Source organism: Anticarsia gemmatalis, chromosome 15 (assembly GCF_050436995.1).
Source record: "Anticarsia gemmatalis isolate Benzon Research Colony breed Stoneville strain chromosome 15, ilAntGemm2 primary, whole genome shotgun sequence".
Classification (NCBI taxonomy): Eukaryota; Metazoa; Arthropoda; class Insecta; order Lepidoptera; family Erebidae; genus Anticarsia; species Anticarsia gemmatalis.
Window position 1 is genome coordinate 12,075,068 of NC_134759.1, and position 24,690 is coordinate 12,099,757.

General features: G+C 36.6%; 2 protein-coding genes across 2 annotated transcripts; one reads left to right on the forward strand and one right to left on the reverse strand.

Moving 5' to 3' along the window:
* Positions 1-422: 422 nt before the first annotated feature.
* Positions 423-9,930, reverse strand: LOC142978828 (uncharacterized). The gene is made up of 2 exons (XM_076123415.1): positions 8,138-9,930; positions 423-5,720 (listed from the first exon to the last, which is right to left on the reverse strand). Exons 1-2 carry the CDS (start codon positions 9,677-9,679, stop codon positions 5,595-5,597), a joined length of 1,668 nt encoding a protein of 555 aa, XP_075979530.1. The 5' UTR covers positions 9,680-9,930; the 3' UTR covers positions 423-5,594.
* A 413-nt stretch (positions 9,931-10,343) lies between these two features.
* Positions 10,344-23,809, forward strand: LOC142978688 (poly(A) RNA polymerase gld-2 homolog A-like). The gene is made up of 10 exons (XM_076123204.1): positions 10,344-10,695; positions 10,765-11,062; positions 15,573-15,749; positions 17,070-17,188; positions 17,498-17,675; positions 18,077-18,208; positions 18,620-18,748; positions 19,001-19,124; positions 19,232-19,347; positions 19,609-23,809. Exons 2-10 carry the CDS (start codon positions 10,780-10,782, stop codon positions 19,743-19,745), a joined length of 1,395 nt encoding a protein of 464 aa, XP_075979319.1. The 5' UTR covers positions 10,344-10,695; positions 10,765-10,779; the 3' UTR covers positions 19,746-23,809.
* Positions 23,810-24,690: the final 881 nt, after the last annotated feature.

Genomic DNA, 24,690 nt, shown 5'->3' on the forward strand with positions numbered 1-24,690 from the left:
GGACAATGGCCGTATTCGACTGTCCTTTTGTGACAACTTGCAAGATGTACATCGTACGAGGGAAAAAATAATAGTGGTCGTATTTCGTTTTTTTTTTCTCGCACAATGGAGCTTGGATTTGAGAATGCGTTGGCCAAAAACGCAAGTAATAGGCCTTTTAGTATGGCATTGTTTTTTTAACACATGGTTAGATTAATTACCGACAGAACGTTTTTTCCAAAATGTTGCGCTATTGAGGTTCAACTGAGTCGAAAATATAGGAAAGTAAACGCTCAAGAGTTTACTAGTCATACGACAGAAATCAAACCTGTCATTTTGTAGACTACGTAGCAGAAATAGGATGCTTAAGTGGAACTTCGATTCAGACGAATGTATAGCGCATAGCGTAGTACCGTACCTGGGATATAAATGAAAGAGAAAAATGAAAATAACAATTTTTATTTATACATTTGTTGTGAAGCTGTAATGTATAAAATATCCACCCACACTAACGAAGCCTTCACTTACAATTTACTACAGTAACGTTCATTTATACTACAAATAAATAAAAAAAAAACATCGTTAAAACAGCTCCTTAGCTATCGAATATATTCACTCATTTTACATTAAACTAGAGTATTTTATTATCTACATACAAAAATAATATATTATAAGCTTTATTGTGAAAAGCGATAGTTGTGTTTTCATACAAACATTTAACAAATCATACAATACAAAATACTTGGTGATATTTTCATGAGACAATCGGAAATTATCACAACAGTTGTATGAAAACACGACTTTAAACCTTAGCAAAACGTGAGGAGAATGGAAAAATATATTTAAAGAAACTCATTCACTAACTTTTGACATACAGACCGACAGAGCGGAAAACAAAATTTATGAATACAGTCACGAGCAAAAAATGTACAATATCACTTTTCAAAATCGCTATGACAAACTGTAAATTAAAGAAGACAACAGTCATTTTACTATTTCCTTAATAAATAAGCTTTCAAATTGACCAATACAAGAACAATCCCACATCAGGGTAGTTTCGAAAATATTTACGATAATTTTTCGTTAAAATGGTTTCATTCCGCAAGAGACATTGTTGTATAAGACGTGTTTATTAGTCGAAAAACAGAAACCATTTTTTTTTCAGCAGCTAGATTGCATTATTTGAACGCCATTTATGTAAAAACTCAACAATTTCACAAGAGGGTTGGTTCCTGTTTGCCTCCAAAAGTACCAATTTATATAGATCTTTGCTCGCGTCTGTACCATAATAAGGTATAATGGTTGAAACGACATAAGGGTCTGGATAAATTCGTCACGTAATAATATGTCACGGTAAATTACCTCCGTACTCAAGAGTTGACTAAACTCTACAAAATATGAGAAAACATCATTATACCGTGCTTTTAAATTTACTCTTGGCTTTTATCTTCATGTCAAATGTGTCAACTTTGCCGTACAATATGAAACTTTACCCAGACATCGATTTTAGAGAAAATAAATAATGTGGTGAGTAATATAATTATTATTTATTGTTAATTTGTGATTTTAGCGTAATTGACTACTTTTATTGGGCAATTTTAACACTATTGTGGCAAAGTTGACATATTTCACTATAGGCAATGTAAATGCTCCTGTAACTATATCATATTATTTAAAATGCCTTTCATAATCAATAGCACTACATATATTTACTGATGTACTTCTAGTCTCTGTTCCAACTCTGTCGGTCTGTTTAATTCATTTCCACTGAACACTTCACAACGACCAACAAATCACAAGATTCGCGGTTAAATCGTTCAACTGGACTACTTCAGTCTGATTGCAATTAAGAGGGTATTATAAAAAAATATAATAACAAAATTGCACGTAGTGTATTTACAATATAAACATATTATTTAAATTTCACAAATACAGTAAAAATTGCAACTCGCAAACACTATCCATCTCGCTTGCACTTGTGGAAGATGCAATATGTTAGAGCGAGGTAGTATACATACTGTACTTGTGAAACACAACTTAAGAGTGCTCTCAAGTGCTTTAAGATTTCACACGAAGCAACTAATACTTAACCGTTTCAAACGAGTTGCGCACAACTGGTTGCGTTGCGGTCGAAAACTAGTTTATTAGTTGCGTAGTGTGAACATAAACTCGAATAAAATATAGGGATGGAGAAAGGCAGCCGCTTTTCTATTTCTTTATATAATTATATATTTTATTACAAGCGTTTATCACCTATTTTTTATAATTTTGGAAACGTTACTAAGATCTGTATACAGAGACAAATTATTTCAACAAACCTACACTTAAACCTTCTACATTCTGATATATTTTACGTATACATCATTTATCCAAACCATCCGCCGTGAATTCGACTCTGTATACAAAGCTTTAAAGAAGGCAAGACATAACTGCTCTCTTATTCATACATTTCTAATACTACTCCCTCACTCTTTCTGGTTTTAGTGTAATATAGAAAGGGACAACTAGCTATAACTCTGGTATTAGGAATCTATGAACAAGAGAGTTGAACTACCGACCACAAGAATTAGGCACACCCCGTCCCGTCCACTACGATTTCATAAATGCTTTTGTGTACTATATACAGTATAAGTGTACCTAATGTTTAATAAAATCTAAAACGAACTCTATCGTAAAGATTTTAAGAGCTACAGTATGCTTGAATTTCTAGCTATCAGAAACTATGGGTATATTCCCAGTAGCCCCCTCAAGCACTGACGTGATAACTAGGGTGGTAACTAACACTCCGGGGTGATAACTAGGAATTTTAATTATTTAGGCAATGAGTGTTGGACTTCAAACCCAAAACGTTTTATTTAGAATTTCAGGTGGTAACATCTTCAAAAGATAATTTAATCATGCTAATTAAATAAAAAAAGGAAACCTATCCCAACACAGAAAGCAACTGCGAAACTTAAAACCTAAGCAATAAAGTTCATTTCACATTATTACTTTCAGTAACTATTTGAAGTAATGCCAGTATCTTGTGGTCGAATAACAAAAGATAGATAGGCACATGACAAACGATTTATCGCAGACGCATCGTAAATGCAATGGAGTTTGTAGTTACATTAGTATAACACGTTCTCGATACTGATACTATCGATTGAGATTCGATGTTAGAACATTATCGATTAATTACAGGAAGGTATCGGGTCTTCATTTGTTTTGATGTTTTAGCGCCTATTATAATAGTTTATATTGATGTCGATTTTATCTGTTTAGTGTGATAGCAATCTCATTGTAATCAGATTGTATCCTTGTAGTAATTTTTTGTAATTTGTGAGATCCTGAGAGGTTCTTTTTTATTAAGCTTATTGGTGATCCTAGCTTTATGACGAATTCCGCCAATAACACGGTATTAATAAGTAAAGCAAAAAATATTTTTAAATCGCATCTTTCGAATGCTAAGCAACCATGTTATAACAAAAGTCCCGGGAATTTCATATAAGAGTCAATAAAAAAATGTAGCTTTGAAAAGATAAGTAGGACAGGAACAGAAATCTGTAAAATTGACAATTTATGTAGATATGCCAGTAAAAATGGTTTTTAACAATGGAAAAATCGACCCTACCTCACACATACCGAGAGCAATCGCAAGATTAATTAAGATTTCTCGATTTGATCTTGGTTTCAATAGTTTTCGCGTGAACAAAAGATGGAAGTCAGATAAGTCGACTGTTTACAAGTAGGAAGTTAAACGTTATCAATTTAATAGATCAGAATTAAACTAACAGTCTAATAGTTCCGCCACTAAGCTTAAAACGTTCTTGTTGTTTGATAAAAACCTTTTTGCAATACAAGAAAGTCGTATTAGATTTAAACTTCCTTACAATTGTGACAAAAATGTTTTGCTTAATCATACAATTAGTGCAAGTATTGAGTATTCTAGGAATTTTTAATGCTTGTTTACTTTCGCAAATTATTAAAACGTACACTCAAGTTATGAATCTAAAAAGGTGATATAACGTTACCACGCAGAAAAAGCAATATTTTGTCATACGACTCTGCCTATCTTTAGATCCAATTTTTCTTTGACTTATATTACAGTATTTGACCTATTATGAATAAATTGGTTTGAATGGTTATATCCAACAAAACTAACATTATAAATGTATGTGAAAGTAACTATTGAAATCGGTTTATTTAAATTACGACACGTGGATAGATTATATCCCGAGCAAAGTATAGGCTGCTTTTTTCATACGAAATACGTGAGCGAATAGAGCTTCAAATATATTTCTTCGCTTGTTATATCATTCATCGAATCTCAATCAATAATATTCAATTTACGTAAATAATAAAGCTTTTTCTCTCTTTATATAAATTTTCATAAGAGTACGAACAAGGCAAAGAGTTTCACTTCAGATATTCTAACACCAAGCCTAATGGTATCTAATGTCCTACGCATTCGTATCTGTAACATTCAATATTAACAAATCACGTATCGTTTGAAATACTTTCTAGCTTCGTTTGGTAAATATCGCTATCGCCCAATATTACCAATAAATCACTATATTTCTATTAAAGGACTGTGTTTCTTTTATTTTGCAGTTATACAGTTGTATATTTGTTTATATTATTGCATGGTTCCTTCTAATATTGTTAACCTGTACAATTTAGCTCAAAAGCTGATATTACATCAAAGTTGATGAGCTGCTAACTCCTCGGGGAACTAAAACGATTAGACACCACGATGATTTAAGAAGTGTAAACAAATAATTTAAAAGATTTTAGTTTTCACTTTATAAAGACGTCATAAATAATTTTATAATTTTGGAATGTAAATTCAAATTAGCCAATGTGAATGGGCGATACTAGCGACATTTTGACCATCTATGATATTAACTATTCAATCTGCTGTAACTACAATTTTAAATCAAATTTTATGAATATCTAAACTACCAAAATAGTCCTACTTTTCATTTGCCTTTCATTACATTCATGTCTTAGGGTTATTGTAAAAGCCTCGGTATTATACAAATGCTATTCATTCACAATACTAAGGTTTAAGTTCAGACATATTGGAATTTCACTAGATGTATTCAATGAATTTGCAAAGAAAGAGTTTTAAATTGAGATCCTGACGTGATTTATTCAGATGATGTTGTAATTTGGTCCAAGAATATGAAGGTGGATATTTTTCAAACCATTTTCTTAACCGTAAACTATACGTATAGTACAACACTGCTAACTCAGAACTTTACCAAGTTAATTCGGGTATGGGCCAAGTAAACACACTAGGACCATACCTGTTCTATACTCTCATCTATCAACAACAAATTTATTTTCGAGCAATTCATTTCAATCAGCATAAAATAATCCTGGTTCGAAGCACACGAACATTTCTACGCTCAGCAGTTTGACTGAAAGGCTACTAACGGACTAGGACTTGCCAACCGTTTATCACACGACCAATAAGGCAATTACAATACAAATGCTCTTACAACAACCCTGCAACAGTTTCTCAATTAATGACTACCCATCTACCGTCCTTAGCCTGCTATCTCCAACACAACCAGATTCAGAACATCTACGTTCTATCGTTTACACTCCAAGTCCTGCATCGCTGTAGGTTACGAGACCAGCTCGTCCAGAGCCTGGTCGCGGTTGAACTGGTGTTTCACTAGAGCCTGAGACACCTTCTCTTCAGAAAAGCCTAGGTCCATGAGCTCTCCGACTATTAGTAGACCTTCGATCACCTGGAATTGGAAGAAAGGCACTGTTAATGGAATGGTGCTCTATAAATATTTCATTTGATTTGATATTAGCTCAAATTTGACTCGATCGAATTCTATTTTGTGTGGCGGGGGCAAGCCAGCTCACTGAAGAAGTCTTTACAACTTATGAGTTCTTAGTTCTAGCTGTCATTGAGAAAATTTAGAATTAGACTGTAGCCATGTAATAAACGAATATCGTAAAAACGAACATTATAAGTATCGAAATAAACTATTGCTCTACCCTGCTTCTTTATGTTTCTGTCTACAACATTACCTTAAATGTTATTTTAGGATGGTTAAAAAAGAATGAAATAACAAGTGTACATTTATCATCGCATCAGTTTAATAAAAAGTCGATATTATACTTATGTGTACATTGCCACAATGAATGATCAACAATGTGATCAATTGACACTATTGACAGCAAGGTTGTCGATCATAATGAACATATTGGCACTAATAATATCAATCACTATACAATAGAATATACTCGTGTATACTAAACGCCATATAACTTTGTCTGTGTGAATATAGCAGCAAGCTGGCTGCAAGGAAGACAAACGATAAAAGCATGAGACGAAAAAATAACATGCGGGTAACAATGGCGTAGCGTGCATTGGTAGTGCATTGCATAAAAAATTGTTTGGGGGCCCTTATATTGTTTGGGGGTAAAGATTTTTCACAAAGGAAAATTATATTAAATAATAATAATAATAAAAAATATAATAATTATTATTATTTCTTTTTCCATACACATTTTGGGGGGCCCCGTATAATTGATACGGCAGATACGGTGGTAGCTACGCCCCTGGCGGGTAATGAAAATAAAGGAAGCCATCGCTGTTAGGTTTCTGCCCGCAGTTGAATTCACTAGTATTCAGGCACACAAAGTTAAAATGTTCGTACTATAGTCAGTGCAGTAGCAAACATTTTAATTGTGATTCAATCAATCATAGGCACATACTGTAGTCTATAGTAACACCATCTTACGAGAACATAGTCGAAGAAGTGGTCACGACTAAATCTTTTCTGAATACCCAAATGACCTATCCTAAATACCAACTGCAATAACTGAACCAAGAAGTCGACCATCACGACTTTAAAATTGAATTAAACGTATCTTATATTAACAAAACAATTAGGACAACAAAAATACATATTTTGACTCTTGTATCATGTACAATATAGTTCAAAATTGTATGTAAGGACCTATTTTATATAGCATACCATTTGCAAGTATAGTGTTTTGAGTAAACAGTGTTATCGAACTCCAAATAGAAACATAATCAGGTAGGTATTACGTAATAAGGGGTCGCAGTGTCTCCATCTAATTATATTATTGGCCACAAGAAGCCAATGTAAGCATAAATTAAGGTATTAACTTGTTTTAAGGGATTGTGAACTTTATAGCCTACCTATAGGGTTTGCATTAGCATGACAAATGTTTGCAAAACTTAATGAGTGATTAGTATGTATGTTTTTAAGTATGTAGGTCCTGACAACGATTGTTCTGTAGGTTTTTACAGGTATTGATTAAAACATCAAAAAGTACCATAATGAAATGTGTCACAATACTTGGAATAAAACCTACATGACACAAACCTATGCCCATTGTTAAGCAGTTATCAGCTAAATTAAAACAGGATGCCAAATATACCTATGTAAAAAAGTATCAAAACCTGTATAATTTCATTTAATAACTTTAGCTATGACATTTTTAAAACAGGATGCCAAATGAATGAATGAAATTATACAGGTTTATTTAGCATCCTTCTATCTTCCACCCTTCATCTATCTTTTATTTCATTTAGATAATCGTTTATAAACTCCTTGCATCAAAAAGTTCATATGATATAAGCAAATAATTTATAGGTCTGATTGAAGTGTACTAATTGATATAGTTAATTTTCTTTGTTGCAATGTAGAAAAAGAATGCACCAGAAGGATTTGTAAATATTCTATAGCTCTCACATACTACTAATAGGTACATTCTAGAATCTTAAATTTGAGTAATTTCAAGCAGTGCCACACAAAACTTTAAAACCACCACTTGTACCTGACCAACTGATAAGTATTTCCTAATGGCAACTGACTCACTGACTGCATATTTTCCTCAATTAAGAGAAGGTCAATGGCCAATGCAATCTTGCTTATAGTTTCTTAACAAGTTACATTGATATTTTTTGTAAGCAACATGTCCCTTTTACTGACTTATTTCAAGTTTTGAAAGTGTAAGTAAATTTTAGTAGCCAATGCTTTTTTCTAGAGAAAGGTTTTTCTAAAGAAAAATATTTATTTGACAAATATTATATAGGCCAATCAATCAACATATATTTTGTAGTTACTCTGTTAGCTGTTTGTTTTAAAGATAAAATATATTATCGTAGAGTTAAACTCACCTTTTTATCATTATCACCTACAAGAGTACAAACTCTAGCTACCCTGTCAAGTGGGAAACCCATTCCATGTATCTTTCTACACATATCTTGTGACTTTGGAGGCAATTTATCAAATGGGTTTGGTAAATGTTCTGATTTCTTTTTACTTCTTCTCTCTTCTTTTCGTTCATTAGCTGTGGATGGTTGAGGTTGTGCTTGTGTTGCATTCTTAGGAGCCGGACTAGCATTATATGACCTCTCATTTGTTCTTAATTTGGCCAGTTCTTCATTTAATTCTTTTACAATATCGGGCACACTCCGGGACCGAGATTTTATAGTATTCTGTGATGTTGCAGCAGAAGTTTGTTCAGCATTATCATTTGTTGTGGGTGTGTTATAAGCAGGACCATTGCCTGGTTGGTAAGGAACATGAGGATACTGGTAGTAATAGGGCTGTGGAATGTATGTTGAACCATTTGGAGCTTGATTGATATCAGATGATATTGGTAACTGACTCATATCTGATGAAAGCGGTAACTGACTGGCATAATAAGGTTCTACAGTGGCATACGGATTTGGAGGCACATAATATTGGTAATTTGGTATATACATATTAACATTTTCTGTGTCAGTTGGCATGTAATACCCATTTGACATTGGATAGTGTTGTGGAGAGTTATACATCATACTGGGCCCTTGTATAGGCTGTTCTAAGTAACTTGTGGGTAAATATGTAGTGCCTTCTAGCTGTGCCTGAGACGCACAGTTGGGTATGGGGTATGCTTGTTCCTGCACATAGGCAGGCTGCTGGTGACAGCTTGTTGATGAATCCTTCTGACTTTGCAGCACTTGTGCCAACAGCTCCATGTCATTTATTGTCTTTAACTCAACATTATCAAATGGACTTGAAGTATCATGCTCAAAATCTCTAAATGTCAATGTATCTATATTAGGGTTATGTGATATTTTAGTAATCTTTGTATTCATCTTCAAATTCTGTAATGGGTCAGGGTCATCGAGCAAACTGCTCTCTGGATAATTTGACTTGACTTGTATTGGCTGGAGGATGTTGAGCTGAGCCTCGGGCGCAACGCTGGTGGAAGGCAGGTTAATGTTGGTGGATACATCAGCAGTGTCGGGGGTTATATCTACACTAGTAGCGTTATCACAGTTTTTATCGGCTTTGTCGTCGGGCGACAGGGCGCTGATCTCGTCGGTGCTCGGGTACGACACCTCGGACACGCTGAGCTGCTTGAGTCGCTCCTCCTCCTCGGCCGCGGCTATCGCGTCGAGCCTCTTCTGCTCTGCTTCTTGCAGCAGCTGAAGACGGTGTCGCCTCTCATTTTTCTTCGTCTCTTTCGCATTCCTAAGCTCCTTAAGTTTCGATAGCACATTTCTCTCGAATGTACACGTATAATTAAGGGAATTAGCGTGGTCTACAACACTCTGAGCTCTATTGATACATTCATTTACGCTATAAGGAAAGTCAATCCTCGGTTGTCGCTTGTATTTCTCCGAAACTTTAACAGGCACATCGTCCATAAAATCCCCGAAATGTGACATATCAACGCACTGTACAGCTGAGATAACGAAGATTATCAAACAATGAGAAAGCAAAGTTTGTTTTTTTTAGCACTTTTAAGGTTACATAGTTCTCATTCAACGTCATCACTTGTTAAATTGATTTACGCTAAGGAAAATAAATGCACAGATTTGGAAATGTCTTCCATGACCACTTGTACTAATTTTTCATTAATAGTTAAATTATTTTTGTCTGCAATTTTATTATTTTTACGTGTCTGGCAGATCTAATGTCAAACACCATTTATGTGGAAAGTAGAGTAAAATATGTTTACCGAACATTGACGTTAAATGACAAAGACAATGCGATGCAATAAGCAATTGTTAAACAGAGACAAAAGTAGGATAATGCTTACAACGAGTCAATGTAAAAATCTGGAAATTGTTAGATGTCAATGTCATTTTATTTCTTGCAAATGTAAAAAATAATAGAAATAAATTTGTCATGTGACTTAAAAATAAAGTTATTTTCATTTTAATTTTAACAATATAGAAATTATGGTAATATAGCAGCATTTATGACGGTTAAATAATATCAATATCAAACAATAAACTTTTACTTTATTACTGGCATAAAATGGAACATTTGAATTTTGAAGTAGAAAGAAGTAAAATCACGTGTACTACTTCACTCAATGCCATCAGATGTCGTTAGTGTTGCTCCCTAAAGTCATGGCGGATCTTCCTCATTAGATTTTACAGATTTGCCATAATTCGTGGGTAGATTTATTATTACCGGCGTCGAAATAATTATAGCTCGATTTGTTCATAAAGTGGGAAGCTAGCGACACGCTGATATCGACACAAATACCGGCCGGAAGCTATCGAATTGGAAAGAAGGTCCCACTGGCGAACGTCTCGAATTTCGGCGTAGTCAAGATAAATAGAATCACTCGATTTCGACGTCGCACCATACTCTAATTAATTTACTACGCCTACTATGACGCAATAGTCGCCCGCCACGCCGGACGCCATCGGATTTTACGGTCGGAATACAGGTCGGTATGCAAAAAAATTAGTGTTCAAATAAGCCGGCGAACCTCTGCTCATAACCTGAACGCCGGCAGGGTATAGAGGCGGGCATGAACGAAGGTGCGCCGATGATGTACCACGGGAGCGGGGGCTTCGGGGGGCCGGGTCAGATGTTCATGATGGGCGGGCAGGCGGAGCGTCAAACGCGCCACTACCCGCTGGACTCGCTGCAGAGCCTGGGCGGCTCTCCCGCCGGTCACGCCACCCCGCGCCGCTGGCAGCCGCGCCGTGACCGCCACCCCAACCCCAAAGACAACACGGCCTTTGGTTATGACTCTGATGACTCCAGCCTGTCCAGCAACGCCTCGGGCTCCAATAAGTCAGGAGAGAAAGGTAAGCTATACCACTACACTTGATATCATAATTCTTTTCTAAACGAAAAAGTTGTATTTTTTCCTGGGATAATTTAAAAATTATATCTCAACTGTTTTCTCTTGATTTGACATCTACCCTCATTAAGTAAACAATGTAATGTTCTTGATTAAATATTTATCTATAGTAGTCATTCAGGAACTTCTGAGACTTGAACAGTAGGTAAGGATTACTTCCAGGTCAATGTGAAAGTTCTCATAAATTTCTCCTCATAAATAATAAGTAAAAGAAAATTTGTCACAGCCATATTATGAGCATGATTTAAACATTCCCATACATTAAACTAGTGTCTAAAAGACAGCTTCATAATAATGTTAAGATTCTTATTTACAGATACATTTTTATCATTATAACAAATGAGGCTTTGTATTAAGTATTAATTGATGTGGGTAGGCATCAGACAGGTAGGCAAGCTTGCATTACTTTGCCACAGAAAGAAAGAGTAATTTGTCATGCATTGATAAGAACCACTGCATAGCAACTAAAACAATTGGTATGTCCATTTATTGATTTGTAAGTCTTTTTAGGTTCAGATGCAAATATGAGATTAATAATAAGAGTTTTGTATGTATGAAGAAAAAATTACAAGTTGGGTAAAAATATTTATAAACAATTAATTTGATAAAACACAATCAAATCTAATAATGTAGTGATGACAACCAATTACAACATATTGTACTATATACTGTATATACATACTGTATATACATCAAGCAATTCAAATCATCAGTAAATAATATTAGGGTGTGATAAACACCCCATGCCATTGACTGCTAAGCTTGTATTTGCCTAATTCACATAACAATAGGCAGGCAATCATTTACTGTACACTTGATTTGTGAACTGGTGGCCATTCACATAGTATTGTGTAGTGATAGTAAAATGGTGCATTGAGTCAAATGACAGGTGTATCCTTCACTGAAAGTAGGCCAGTAGTGTTGCTAATTAGTTCCCAGCACGCGCCCCCTCACGTGTTTGACATTTTATTTTTACATATTTCTCAATTTCCTGGCGCCTAGACGATGCTCGTTCCGAAATTCCTTAACCAACAAAAACTAATTGCGCAGTTTCTTCTCGCGAATATAAATAAACTAATACAGGTACTTGTTTATTGTTAAATATTTGTATTTAGGAAAGTTCGCGTCGATACTGTTTGTCGTTCCTGTTTACACACGTGTAGAGGTATACTTTAATACTCAAAATAAAGTAGCTTTGTAGATACGTTTTCTGTTATATATTTAGATGCTTAGAGTAAGATGCGGGTGCTATTGTCATTTTACGCTTTATTACGTTAAGATAAAGTGTGAGTTGGTGTGGTCGCGTTCAACGTAACGTTAACTTTCAATATTAGATAACATTGTAAATAATATCTAACTGATTTAGCCTTGAGAACGCCAGAGATAAGTAAATAGATGGGGCGGCGACGATCTCTCGTAAAAACGTGTATTCACTGATATGAGCTGAGAAAATAGAAAAACTGCGCACATTGACTATTTGGGTAGTCTGATTTGTTCTCGTGACCGAGTCTCTGGGTAATGACGCGCTCATTCTGACGTGCTTCCTATCTAATGGACTATATTGTTTTATATGGAATCACGCTCCGATGTATTGTTACATCGACTTGTGTAAACTGTTAAGAAGGATTTATTATTACATAATGTTGAGAAATAAGCATCGTCACGTTCTGTTTACTACTTTCAGAGCATGATATCTATAACTGTGGCGAGCTATACCTGTATGAGTAATGTAAACAACATTTGTAAACCGGGTTTGATCTGCTGATCTCTGCCCAAACAACTGTCTCTGAAATTAATTTATCGTTAATCTTTACGACAATGAATGAGGTCAATGTCCCTAAGGAGAACGTTGCCCTAGTCATCACACTTGGCAACGATCATCATCATAATAGAAATATGCCAGTTTATAAGACACTGATTAATATTTTAACGAAGGAAATATGTCTATTAGGGTGTCTACAAGGTACTTTTTTATTTTTTTCGCGTCAGTCAATCATTAAGTTGGGGACTGGACATACTGATTGGCATAGAAATAAACCAGATCTCTGGATAATTTCGAAGTTCATATTCATAATATTCGGTAAGGTTGTGAAGATATTTCGAAGTGAGGTGTACCTATAAATTAGTATTTCCATGTTCTAAAATCGCAGATCCCTAACTTCGTAATAGGATGTTCGTTTTGGCTATACCGCCTGTTTCATAAAATCTTGTGCATATTCATATTTAGAGCTAACCGTGGTGAAAAATAATCCGCTCTTTTTAATACAAAAATGCGGGAGTTGATGTTTATGCAGTCGATTTGCGTCGGTAAGTGGCGGGATCTCAGTGAAGCGTATGTAGGTGAGCTTTTTGTATGCATTTATTTCGAAGCTTGTCTTCAGTGTCGAGATATTCTAGACTAATTGGACAATTTATTTTAAACTATTAGTGCTCTCACAATGCAAGGCGTGACTCATTAAATGTTGAAGCTGAATGACGGCTGCACTACGCACTGATTACCGGAATAACTCTAATTTGTCTCGGAAAAAAGCTATTGATGTAAACCCGCCAGTAAATTATGTTTCCGACTTACTCATTAACAAAAAATCAACAAGTAGCCCACGACTACAGCGATACCAATATTATCGTTCCATTTTACGACACCAACAAATCTTGATTTGTCAGTCATGAAAACTAATGTCATCGCAATGCGAATTTGCAAAACAAGAAATAATCAGAGCTCAACTAGTGTGTGCTGGAACCTAATTGGGTTATATCTGGTAATTGAATTACCTGTACACTCATGTTCCTGGCGTTTTTACGATTATGTCTCAGGAGACACGCATTTTTGTTGGCTACTCTACACAATTTGGAAATAGACGTGTAGTCTAGAGGCTATAGTTTTAAGTGTAAAACGTCATTACAGCTTCTCGAGGTGGCCTTGGAACATTCTTCAAAAACTAGACCTGCAAATATCAGCCTAGATACAGATCAGCGACGATGTCAATGTGAATAGAATTAGATAATAACTTGTTACCTGTCATCCCAGCCTAGGGCCGGAGTATCGACACTGTGGAATTTCCTGTCGCAAAATTTGCGATCCCGACCAATTTGTAAGGAATTTATACGATGCTTCTAAATCATATTTGGCTGGAGAGGTCCTGAATTTGACTATAATCGGGTCATTTCAAAAGTGCAAACTAAGTCATGGCATTTTATCGAAGTCTCTCGCTTGCACTTACACATTCCTATGATTCTTTTGATTATGACGTAGATCGGACGTTTGTTACGGCCTGAGTATAGTTGCCCATTGATCATTCGTTTTAAAGTGTTGTCCTTACAATTATCTATTACTTCGGCAATAGTTTACTTGTCAATCAAACTTCTGCCTAGTAAGATTATATCCACGATCGATAGCCGTGTATGAGGAAACGATATACATGTATGAAAGATACATATACAAACTTTAGCTGAAAAGTATAATTTGTATTGCGTTATTTAGTCCTCTACGTATAAAAAGCTTAATATTTGAATGAAACATGAAAACTGTTACCGGAATGCCTATCGTTATGAAAACGTAGTGCAAATAAATACCAGTTAACGTGTTGTTCGCTCGTTTTGATGTTTATCGTCACTACGGCTAATCACGAGATATTATGCAGTAGCGCACTATGTTTCTGAACTGTTTCGAATGCACTGATTAGCTTGCAACTTTCAATAGTGCACTACTTATGTCTTCCGTCAATTTGGTCTCGTCTGGAAATAGGTCATGATCATTCATAGATTTTATCGTTGTCCTACGACTTTTCCTGAATATAAGAAGATATTTTTCGCGATTTTTTTTGACCCAACCGTTTGAACATGCTCTTCTACTTTACTTTTACGATAACAACTTTTTTTTAAAAGACACTTGTTGTTCCCACCGTCTTTGTGGTTTATATCATGAACATCGTAAAAAGTAAAATACGTTTATGAAAATAATTTCCGTCATATAACCAACTGTATGTGCAGTATAACAATACGAGCTTGTCCTCCAGACAAACTAATTTAGATATGACATACGTTTTCTATAAAAATGTACCGACATTTGTACAGCAGTTGAAACAATACGCAGTTTTTTTGTACAAGACGCATTTATTTGTTCTGAAAATGACATTGGTGTTTCGAATATTAACATATATGAAACTCATCCGCGACTCACACTTGCTGCTAAACAGAAAATAGGGCAAGCAATGTTTGGTGCAGACAGTGCAGAATAACTGAGCTACTTGAATGTTCGTTTGCTCCAGGCAGAGGTTTTTAAGGCATACTGAAGAGCAAAGACACGAGTAGTTCGTCCTGCTGACACGCAGTGATTTGGTTTGAAAGAAGTTCGGAGAATGTCATCACCCTAAGAACTGTGGATGATTTAGTAACTTCACTTTTAGAGGTGTAGAAGAATGTAATTAATTATAATTATGTGTTGTGGTGTGCAGGTGAGGAGGGGTCAGTGCGGGAGCGGGGCGCGGGCGGCGCGGGCTGGGGCGGGGCGCGCGAGTGGCGCGGGCGGCGCGGACACGTGGCGCGGCCGCAGCGCCGCATCGCGCCCGAACGGTACCTCAACGGCTCCTACCCCTTCCAGGTCAAGTTCACGCCCGACGACTTGCTCAATGGTCAGTATCGTCAGTACACACATGAACACTCATAGTTTTAAGACTACCCCATTATGTGTGATCAGTTTAAAAATTGCACTAAACACTCGTACTTTTAGGACTACCCTAGTTTATGTGATCCCTTCATTAGTCGTGCAAATAAATGTTGACACCTCTCAAAACCTCTTGATTTGAATGGTTGCTGTTTATTGCTTTAGAAGTTTGGAAACTTGCATTCCTGACTGTTTAACTAGGTACTCCACACGGTGAGTCAATGCACCAGTTATAGGAAGTACCTTTGAATACAACGATGAAAGTTTTAATAAATAACCCACAAATTATAATGAAATATCTATAATAATTACATTAATTACACAAATTCTTGATGTAATTACATACTATATACCGAATATCTATTGTACCGGAACATGGAACTAATTTAATCATTAAAATTAATTGAAATTATTTATTATATTCGGCTTCCCTTTTGTTATCTTTTAGCGAAACGAATCACGCGCAAATACGCGGAACTCGTACAGATGTTCCAAATGTATTGATAATGATAAATAATTATAATTTTACAATGCGCTATTGGAAGAAAATAAATAAAATACGTAGCAGGATTGTTTAATAACAATACAGACTTGTTTACTTCAAAGTATTGTATTAATTGTTCCATTCCTATTGTCAATATCAGTATTTATTTTCACTAGCTAATCAGAAGTAGAATCCCTACCACTATCGGCTATCGACAGTTGGCTCGCTATCGAGAAATTTTACAATCTGACCAGCGCTTCTAGTGGGCGCCGTAGGAACTAATTTTTCAGCGTATTTTTAATGTCAAGCTCTTGATAATCGATAGTAACGACTGTAGGGAAATTGGACGGTGTGTGTAATATTAATGCAATTACTTTAAGCATCACAGCGATACACTAACGAATTAAAGATATTATTCTTTACTAATTCTGAGAGTATGTTGTATATGTACACGTTATATAAAACGTGATTTAAATGAAATCGTCTCATATAAAATACTTGCAAAACAATACAAGTCTACACGGCGATATAATTATAATGGTACTGTCAAGAAGATGAATAAAAAGCTAAATATAACACACTTGTACTAATATTGGAATAATAACTTCATGTAACTAACCAACTATACTAACAAGATTAATAATGTCTTATAAACAAATATTATTCTCGAGACAACTACGCAGAAAGTAAGAGACAAGTAAAGCAACTTTGTTCAAGTCAGGTATCTGGATGGGTGACCATTAATACATAATTCATCCAATTTTGAAAAAAAAGCAATAATATAAATGTGTTTGTAATTTTCAGGCTCAAAATGGGACACACTATCACAAGAGATTTGGGATAAGTTCATAAAGTCACAACAGACAGAGGAGACTTTCAGAAAGAAAATGAACCTTTGGAGATATCTATTCATCACAATAAAGGTAAGCACACTCAAATTATAGCTTTTAAAAAAATATTAATCAAGGTGCAACGTGCACGTGTTCGCACGTATACGTATTACGTGTGCATTAATACCTTCGTAATATCCTCATTAATAGTAGCTTGAAGTTTTGGCCGTCCAGTATATGGCAACTAACTAACCCTCTATTACATGGGACTGGCATTTTAAAAGTGAGTATTTTATACACTCCTAGATGCCGATATACACGCTTGTTTCACCGCTGGCAAATCTTTGAGTATAACAGGCATTAAATATGTATGTATGGTAATATTGCGTGTATGTGTTGCAGACGATATTCCCGCGGTACGGGCTGTACGTGGTGGGGTCGACGATGTCGGGCTTCGGGCTGGACTCGTCCGACATGGACCTGTGCCTGTACGTGCGGCCCGTGGACGAGCTGGACCCGCGCGCGCACGCGCTCCTGCACCTCAACTATATACTCAGCTACATCAGGAGCTTCGATCCTAGTGAGTATACCCTTCGGTGACGTGTTAAACTATGCCGATTTTCCATAACTAATATTTGCCCATAGAGTCGATAAAGGTCAAAATTATACACTCATAAAATAAATCATCATACATAATTATGTAAAAAATACAAAACTCGGTGTTAAAAAATGTTCTGGGCATAATATATCTGGGTTTACTTTGACGACATTGCGAAGCTTATATGTCCGTTTCACGAGATGTTGACGAAAGTCAAGTGAAGTAGAATCATTTCACCCAACGTCGCTGGCAACTGTACTAACTCCTGGCTTACGAGATGGGAAACATTATCATCTACGACGTCTAAATAGGCACATGTATATTAATCTTACCCTACAAAGTTCTTTTAATACAACTTCACCAAGAGTCTCTCTTTTTTCCAGATGCAGAGTTGATCCAGGCGAAGGTGCCGATCCTGAAGTTCCGCGACTCTCGTAACGGCCTGCAGGTGGATCTCAACTGTAACAACGTCGTCGGTATACGCAACACTAACTTATTACATTGTTACTCTAGGCGTGAGTATAACACACAATTATTATTTAAACTAGTTTAAACTAAGGTAATGGCTATTTAGGACGTTTTTATTATTTTTAGAGAGTTACCATTTTCATCACAGTGATATCTTCAGGTTCTATAAAGCTTTTTGCCCTCGTGTCGGGAGGCCTTTTACATACTGCCAATGGACACTAATAGCTGTCTCTGATCAGCCGTTTGTGTGCGCTGTGCGCCGCGTGGTGGCGTGGAGTGGGTACACCCCCCCCCCCTCAATCCTTCCGCCGCCGCCGCCCGCCACTTGCCGCTCACGGCTAGCGGGGCGCGCGGGGGCCCACCGAGGTGGGGGCTGACTCTTCGCCGTGAACAATGAAATAGAATTATTGGTGTACATGAAGTAGTTAACATTGGTATAACATGTTGTGTTCCCGCAGTGGACTGGCGCGTGCGGCCGCTGGTGGCGCTGACCAAGCTGTGGGCGCAGGCGCACGACATCAACGACGCGCGCCACCGCACGCTGTCGTCCTACTCGCTCACGCTCATGGTCATACACTTCCTGCAGTGTACGTACACGCTGCACGCCTGTGTGTCGTCCGTGCTCACACTCTCTCAACAAATACTAAGCTATACTTTATCTTGTAAAATAATTGGTTCTTCTATTCTTATGGTAACTTTTATACGACCACTTCATTTATCGTACGGCTAGTTCGAATCCTTATAGGCTTTTCACATAGTTACTTACTAAAGTCAAGTTACCGAAACGTAAGAATTGTACAAATACAATTGTTATTAGAATAAATTGGTGTGTGTTGCAGGCGGCACGTCGCCGGCCATCCTGCCGCGGGTGAGCGAGGCGGGCGCGGAGTCGCGGCGAGCGCACAACCGCACCACGCTGGCCGAACTGTTCCTGCACATGCTGCGGTACTACGCAGAGTTCCCGTCAGTACACACCACCTACTACCCATTTACTTACTGTAGTATATCAAATGACTTCTTAAAACGAGGTTGTTATTGCAGTACCATGTTAACACGTGTGTGTGTGTCAGGTACGACAAGATGGCGGTGTCGGTCCGCGTGGGCGCCCGCGTGCCGGTGGCGGAGTGCCGCGCCGCGCGGGCGCACAAGAACGACCCGCACCAGTGGAAACTGCTCTGTGTCGAAGGTACGACTTGCAATGTGCTCGCGACCTACGGACACGTGGGACACATATGTTGCGGCACGTGAAGTAATACGACATTGTTAGACTTCACTCGGCATAGTACGCTCGAACATATGACAAATGAAGTAACTCCGCTTCGCTTGACGAGTCGCTTATACGTGTCGTGATATATTTGTCTCAGTGTATCCCTCGGCTGCGATCTTAAAAATATGTTTTCAATATTTGGTGTATATTCTGGTGAGTAAGTGTGTGGTCGGTCCGCAGAGCCGTTCGACCTGACGAACACGGCGCGCTCGGTGTACGACCCCGACACGTTCGACAAGATCGTGGCCACGTTCCGCGACTCGTACACGCGCCTGGCCAGCGGCCTGCGCCTGGCCGACGCCTGGCCGCAGCGATGATAGCCGCCCCCCTCCCCCCACTGACACGAGCACGCGACTGAACCACGCCACACGGAAGTGCCACTATGAAAATTATATGTTTACATTCCATAGTGCCATATGTTAGTAGTTCGCCGGCTCCGAGGTGCCGCCCCGGCCCCTCGCGTCGAGAAGGGGCCCGGCCTGCATGCGGCTCCGCTCCTTCTCGCTAGCTTTATTAAGTTTATATTGTATTTTTAATTACTTTAGTATTTTAAATGAGTAGACGGAGTTTTCTCCCTGAATTAGTGATATTTATTTATACTTAATAGCCCACCTCGTTAAGTTCAGTGCTCGTATCTTTAAACTGTAGTTTATAGACGTAACGTGTTAAGTCGCAGCGGGAGCTGCACCTCGGAGCTGTCGTGAGATCGATGTTATGGACGTGACGCGCGGTCGACATAACTGTTGTAAATGTATTACGCTGCAGTAGTGTTGGCACCTTGAAACATCTAGCTATAAGGTGTAACGCGAGAGATACGGTCCGCCGCAGAAATTGACAGAGAAGAATATGTGAATATAAATATTGTATAGTGTTAGAAGTAATTTCTGAGGTGCGGACCGTACGGAGTATGTATATGTGTGTGTGCGCACGGCGTGTACTATGAGTACATGTGCGATGAGTTATGTCGCGTGTATGTAAATTGTGTTGTGGTGAGTCCCCGCAATATGTACAAGACTGAGTATAGTGTTGCAGCCGGTAGTCACACATAACGTTCACTAGTCGATGTTCAGGCGCGCGCCGGACACGTGTCTGTTCCGAACTGTTCGTACTCACGTGCCCGCGCTCGCCTCCTCTTCGTTTTTACTAAATATTTATTATTGTTTATTTATACGTTATTTAATAAATGTAAATAGTAAGAAATAAAAAAATACATAAATATTTCATTTTAGGGTCGTGTATGGTTTTTATGTACATAGTATTTTTGTGATGAGGAAAGAGTAAATGACAAAAAAATATATATTATAGATAATATAACGGTATGCATGCTTTGCGTGGACGAAGCCAGGTTCGCGACGCTACATAATGTGGGATCGCGCGAGATGGGAGCTGCTAAATTCCCTGTGATAATGAAGGAAATAGAAATGATATAGGTGTTGGTGTACAGTGTACAGTGTTGGATGTTGAAGTAAATAGTTTGGTGGTGCTATTGTTGATGTGATGTAGCGGCGAGGTCGCAGCTCAGTGCGGGCCGCGTCCACTTGGCGCCGGCCCCGTTCCTCCGTGGTGCTAGACTATTGTGTTGCCTTATGATTGGCGCTGGGCTACGCTTCATATACGATGTAACGGTTGCTAAGGTATCGTAAGATTATTGAAGGCTTTCCGACACGAGACCGACGCGAGACGTTTTTATAAAATATATTTATACACTGTTGTCGACGACCGTTAATGTGAGCAAATGTCGTTTTTGAAAATCGCGTTTGACTGAAATAATAATATAATACGTCCAACTAATGTTTCCGAATCTTGTCAAATTAATAACGTTAACGCCTTCTCTAATCTTTCCTCGCTAGATAATCGAATAAGTAATTTACATGTTATTTAACGACATGTTAATTTATAAATTTTCTCAAATTGAGAAAAGCTTAAATTAATGTGTTACGCTATTGGTATTATTAATTGATCGTAAATCATGTCATCACAGACGAGATCGCGTCCGAGTACGGTTTACGCTTGCCCGCTCATTTAGCGCGCGAGTAATGAGCGCAGTGCCGCGTAGAGTCCCTCGGGCCCGCTCTCGGCGCTTCGACACTAGATCAGAATTCCTGCGTGACACGTGAGGATACTAACGATGCATATCTCTAAACGTAAACAAAGATTGTATAAAATATGAGCCGCACGAGCTGGAATTCTGTCCGTGCACCCGTGACGTCACCGCTCCGGCGTACGCGTCACCGTGAACTGACACATTATATGAAATACGTTATTGTATACACACCGCCACATCGTTTCTACAGCTTTTTACGCATGAACTCGAATTAAAATTCTGTTGTTTATCAAAAGTTCATATAATATTTATACGGATTTTTTCTAAAATAATTTTAGTGAAATAAATTGAATAGTAAACGCATTAAGTAGTAGTATGTTCTGGTTAAGAGTGAGCATCTACCGATATGTTTTGATCGATGCCTCGCAACTATTGTTTCGTTAAGTTTACGATAACTAGCCACTAGAACTAGATGTAGACTATAAATTGTTAAGTTTTGTTTTGTAATGTTATTTGTAACGATTCACCATCTGGACGTCGTCCCCATAGCCCGAAGCACTGACACTGTTTGATGTAATATATAAACGCCTGGCTATTTTATATCGCGTTATGTATAAGTTTTATAAAGATTTTACATAAGAGGCACTTGGCCGCGCTGAATAATTAAAGTACAATAAATAATTTTAAAAGTTATGTCTAAGAAAACTGATTAGATGTATAAACAAAAGTGTCTCGCAAACTGTTTAATTTTTTGAAAAGTTATAAAAAAATTTCGACACTCAAAGAACAAAAAAATATATATAAAAATTGAACTCCTAAAAAAATAAAACTAAAAAATACAAAAAAATATATAAAATCGAAAAAAAATATAAAAAAATACAAAAAAAATGTAAAATTCTGAGAAAAAATGATTGTTATTTTGACATTGTCAAATTTTATCGCATGTTTTGTTTGGCTTCCACCTGCCTCGTAATGAACTGTTTTTAAACAGATAATTAAAATCAATGTATCATAAATATTTATGCTTTTTAACCAAATATTATTATATTGTAAAAATACCAAAAAAATTGTCTCTGAGGTTGTTTTAAATATAAAACTAACTTTGGAAGATATTGTTAGTTAACATTAAACTATGTATTATTAAAGGAATTATTGACTTAAAATATTTAAAAAAGTTGATATTATTTGCCCAATAATCTCATGTTATAAGTATATATTATTAAATGTTATTAAAAATATTGTCTCGCATATATCTGAAAATGAACAATTTCAGTATGTGAGCCAAGTTCAACTGTTGCTCAAAAAGCCAGGTTACTTCTTATGTAAAACTGTTTCTACGGAAACATCATTTAGAATGGCTTTAACAACTTAGTCATACTCTAACTGGCCAACAACATCATATACCAAGTTAGAAGTCACTAACACACCTTGACCACAAACTTGTTTATTATCTGTGATGGTATCTGACTACAACATACGATCTCTTCAAAACCATTTTTAGTACTCGTCATAGTTAATAAACGAAGGTGTAAGAAAATATGTTTATTGAAATTACGGACCACCAAGATGTACATGTTGGTGATATTGAAATGTTCGTGGTTCACGCACTAAGTATGTGGGTTGGAGACACCCGACTCGGAGAACCACGATTCATTCAATATCACATTTGTTCGCGGAATATAGATTGCTTCGCGGGTTGAAGCAAGTATTGCGTTGCATTGTGTACGGCACCACACGCGAGATAGGTTGGTAATCTTGCGGGCTATATATGGGCCAATGTTGTAAAACCATCACTGCCACGTTAACGTCCTATATTTATAAGGATTGGCAGTTTCTAATATATTTAATTTAAATTTTTAGTTTGATGGTGTTCATGATCTCTCGGCAGTATGTTTTTCACTCATTTTGCCCTAACCCTTACAGCTGAATTTTAGTTTTAAAAGTTACTGTAACCCTAAACAACGTACTTAATTTACCTTGTGGTTCAAAGGAATAAAATGCAAAATTGTTAGTTCTAAATAAACGACACTTACGCTCACTTACCGTAAGCTCACTTGATGCTTTTAATTGTGAAGAATATGTATTGTACAACTATATCAACTATGTATTAAATTGTAACTATGTAATTATCTGTATATTGACCATGTATTATATTTTTTGCCTCTGAACGGCCTCTTTTTTGTAAAAGTATATTTTGTCACGTTTTTGACAACTTTAGCCTTGTGTTGCATTTTATTTTTATTGAACACGAGCAGATTTTTATCTCCATATTGTACAAAGAAATTATTGTAAAGAAAATATTCTGTAATAGTTAAATATATACAACTGCCAAAATTACAGCGTATTATTTTTCATCACCCAGTTTCCTTTTGCAGCTGTTTGCCACGATCAAACCACGGCCTCCAGTGTAGTGCCTTGTGGATGCCATCATATTAATTTTATTATCATCTTCAGTTCTTTCAATACGGTTTCCATGAAAACTTTTTTGTCTGAGGCACAACTCACATTTTTTCAGCTCCATGTTTATTTATGTTTTACTAAAGGTCTATAAACAAATTTTTTTGTTGAATTCATTATATAACAGTGTTGGGTCAATCAACTAGTTTTTTTAATCAATTGATTATTCATGACTAAATTAGTTATGAATTTTTTAGTCATGATTGATTTAATCATGAATAATAATAATAATCATAATCATGATTAAATAAATTAGTCATCAGTCGTTCAATCATAATTTTTGTATGATGATTAAACAAAAAAAATAAGTCATGTGACTCTATTTTAGTTTAATTCAACACATCTATAAAACTAACTGATCACAGTTGACTGATAGAGAATAAGTCCATTATTTATAAAATTTGTTTTAAATCTTTTTTTTAGATTATACCTACTTACTGCTATTGTATTTTTTTAAGTAAATAAGGAACGGACGATTTCTGACTGTGTGCGTGTCATTACGGACACAATTTGAAAATGATTTTTTTTTAACTTAATTAGCCCAAACTTAATTATTGCAAATGTATACAGGTATTCACTTTCTACCAGCATGTAAATTAAAAAAAAATACTGATTCCGTTGTAAAACTTCTTTCATTTTTTCATGATCTAACAAATATTATAATTACAAATCAACATTCATGGAACGTAGAATTGAAAAGCTTAATTTTATTTAAGTATTATTTTAGTTAGTGATTAAAATTTTAGTGATGATTGAATAAC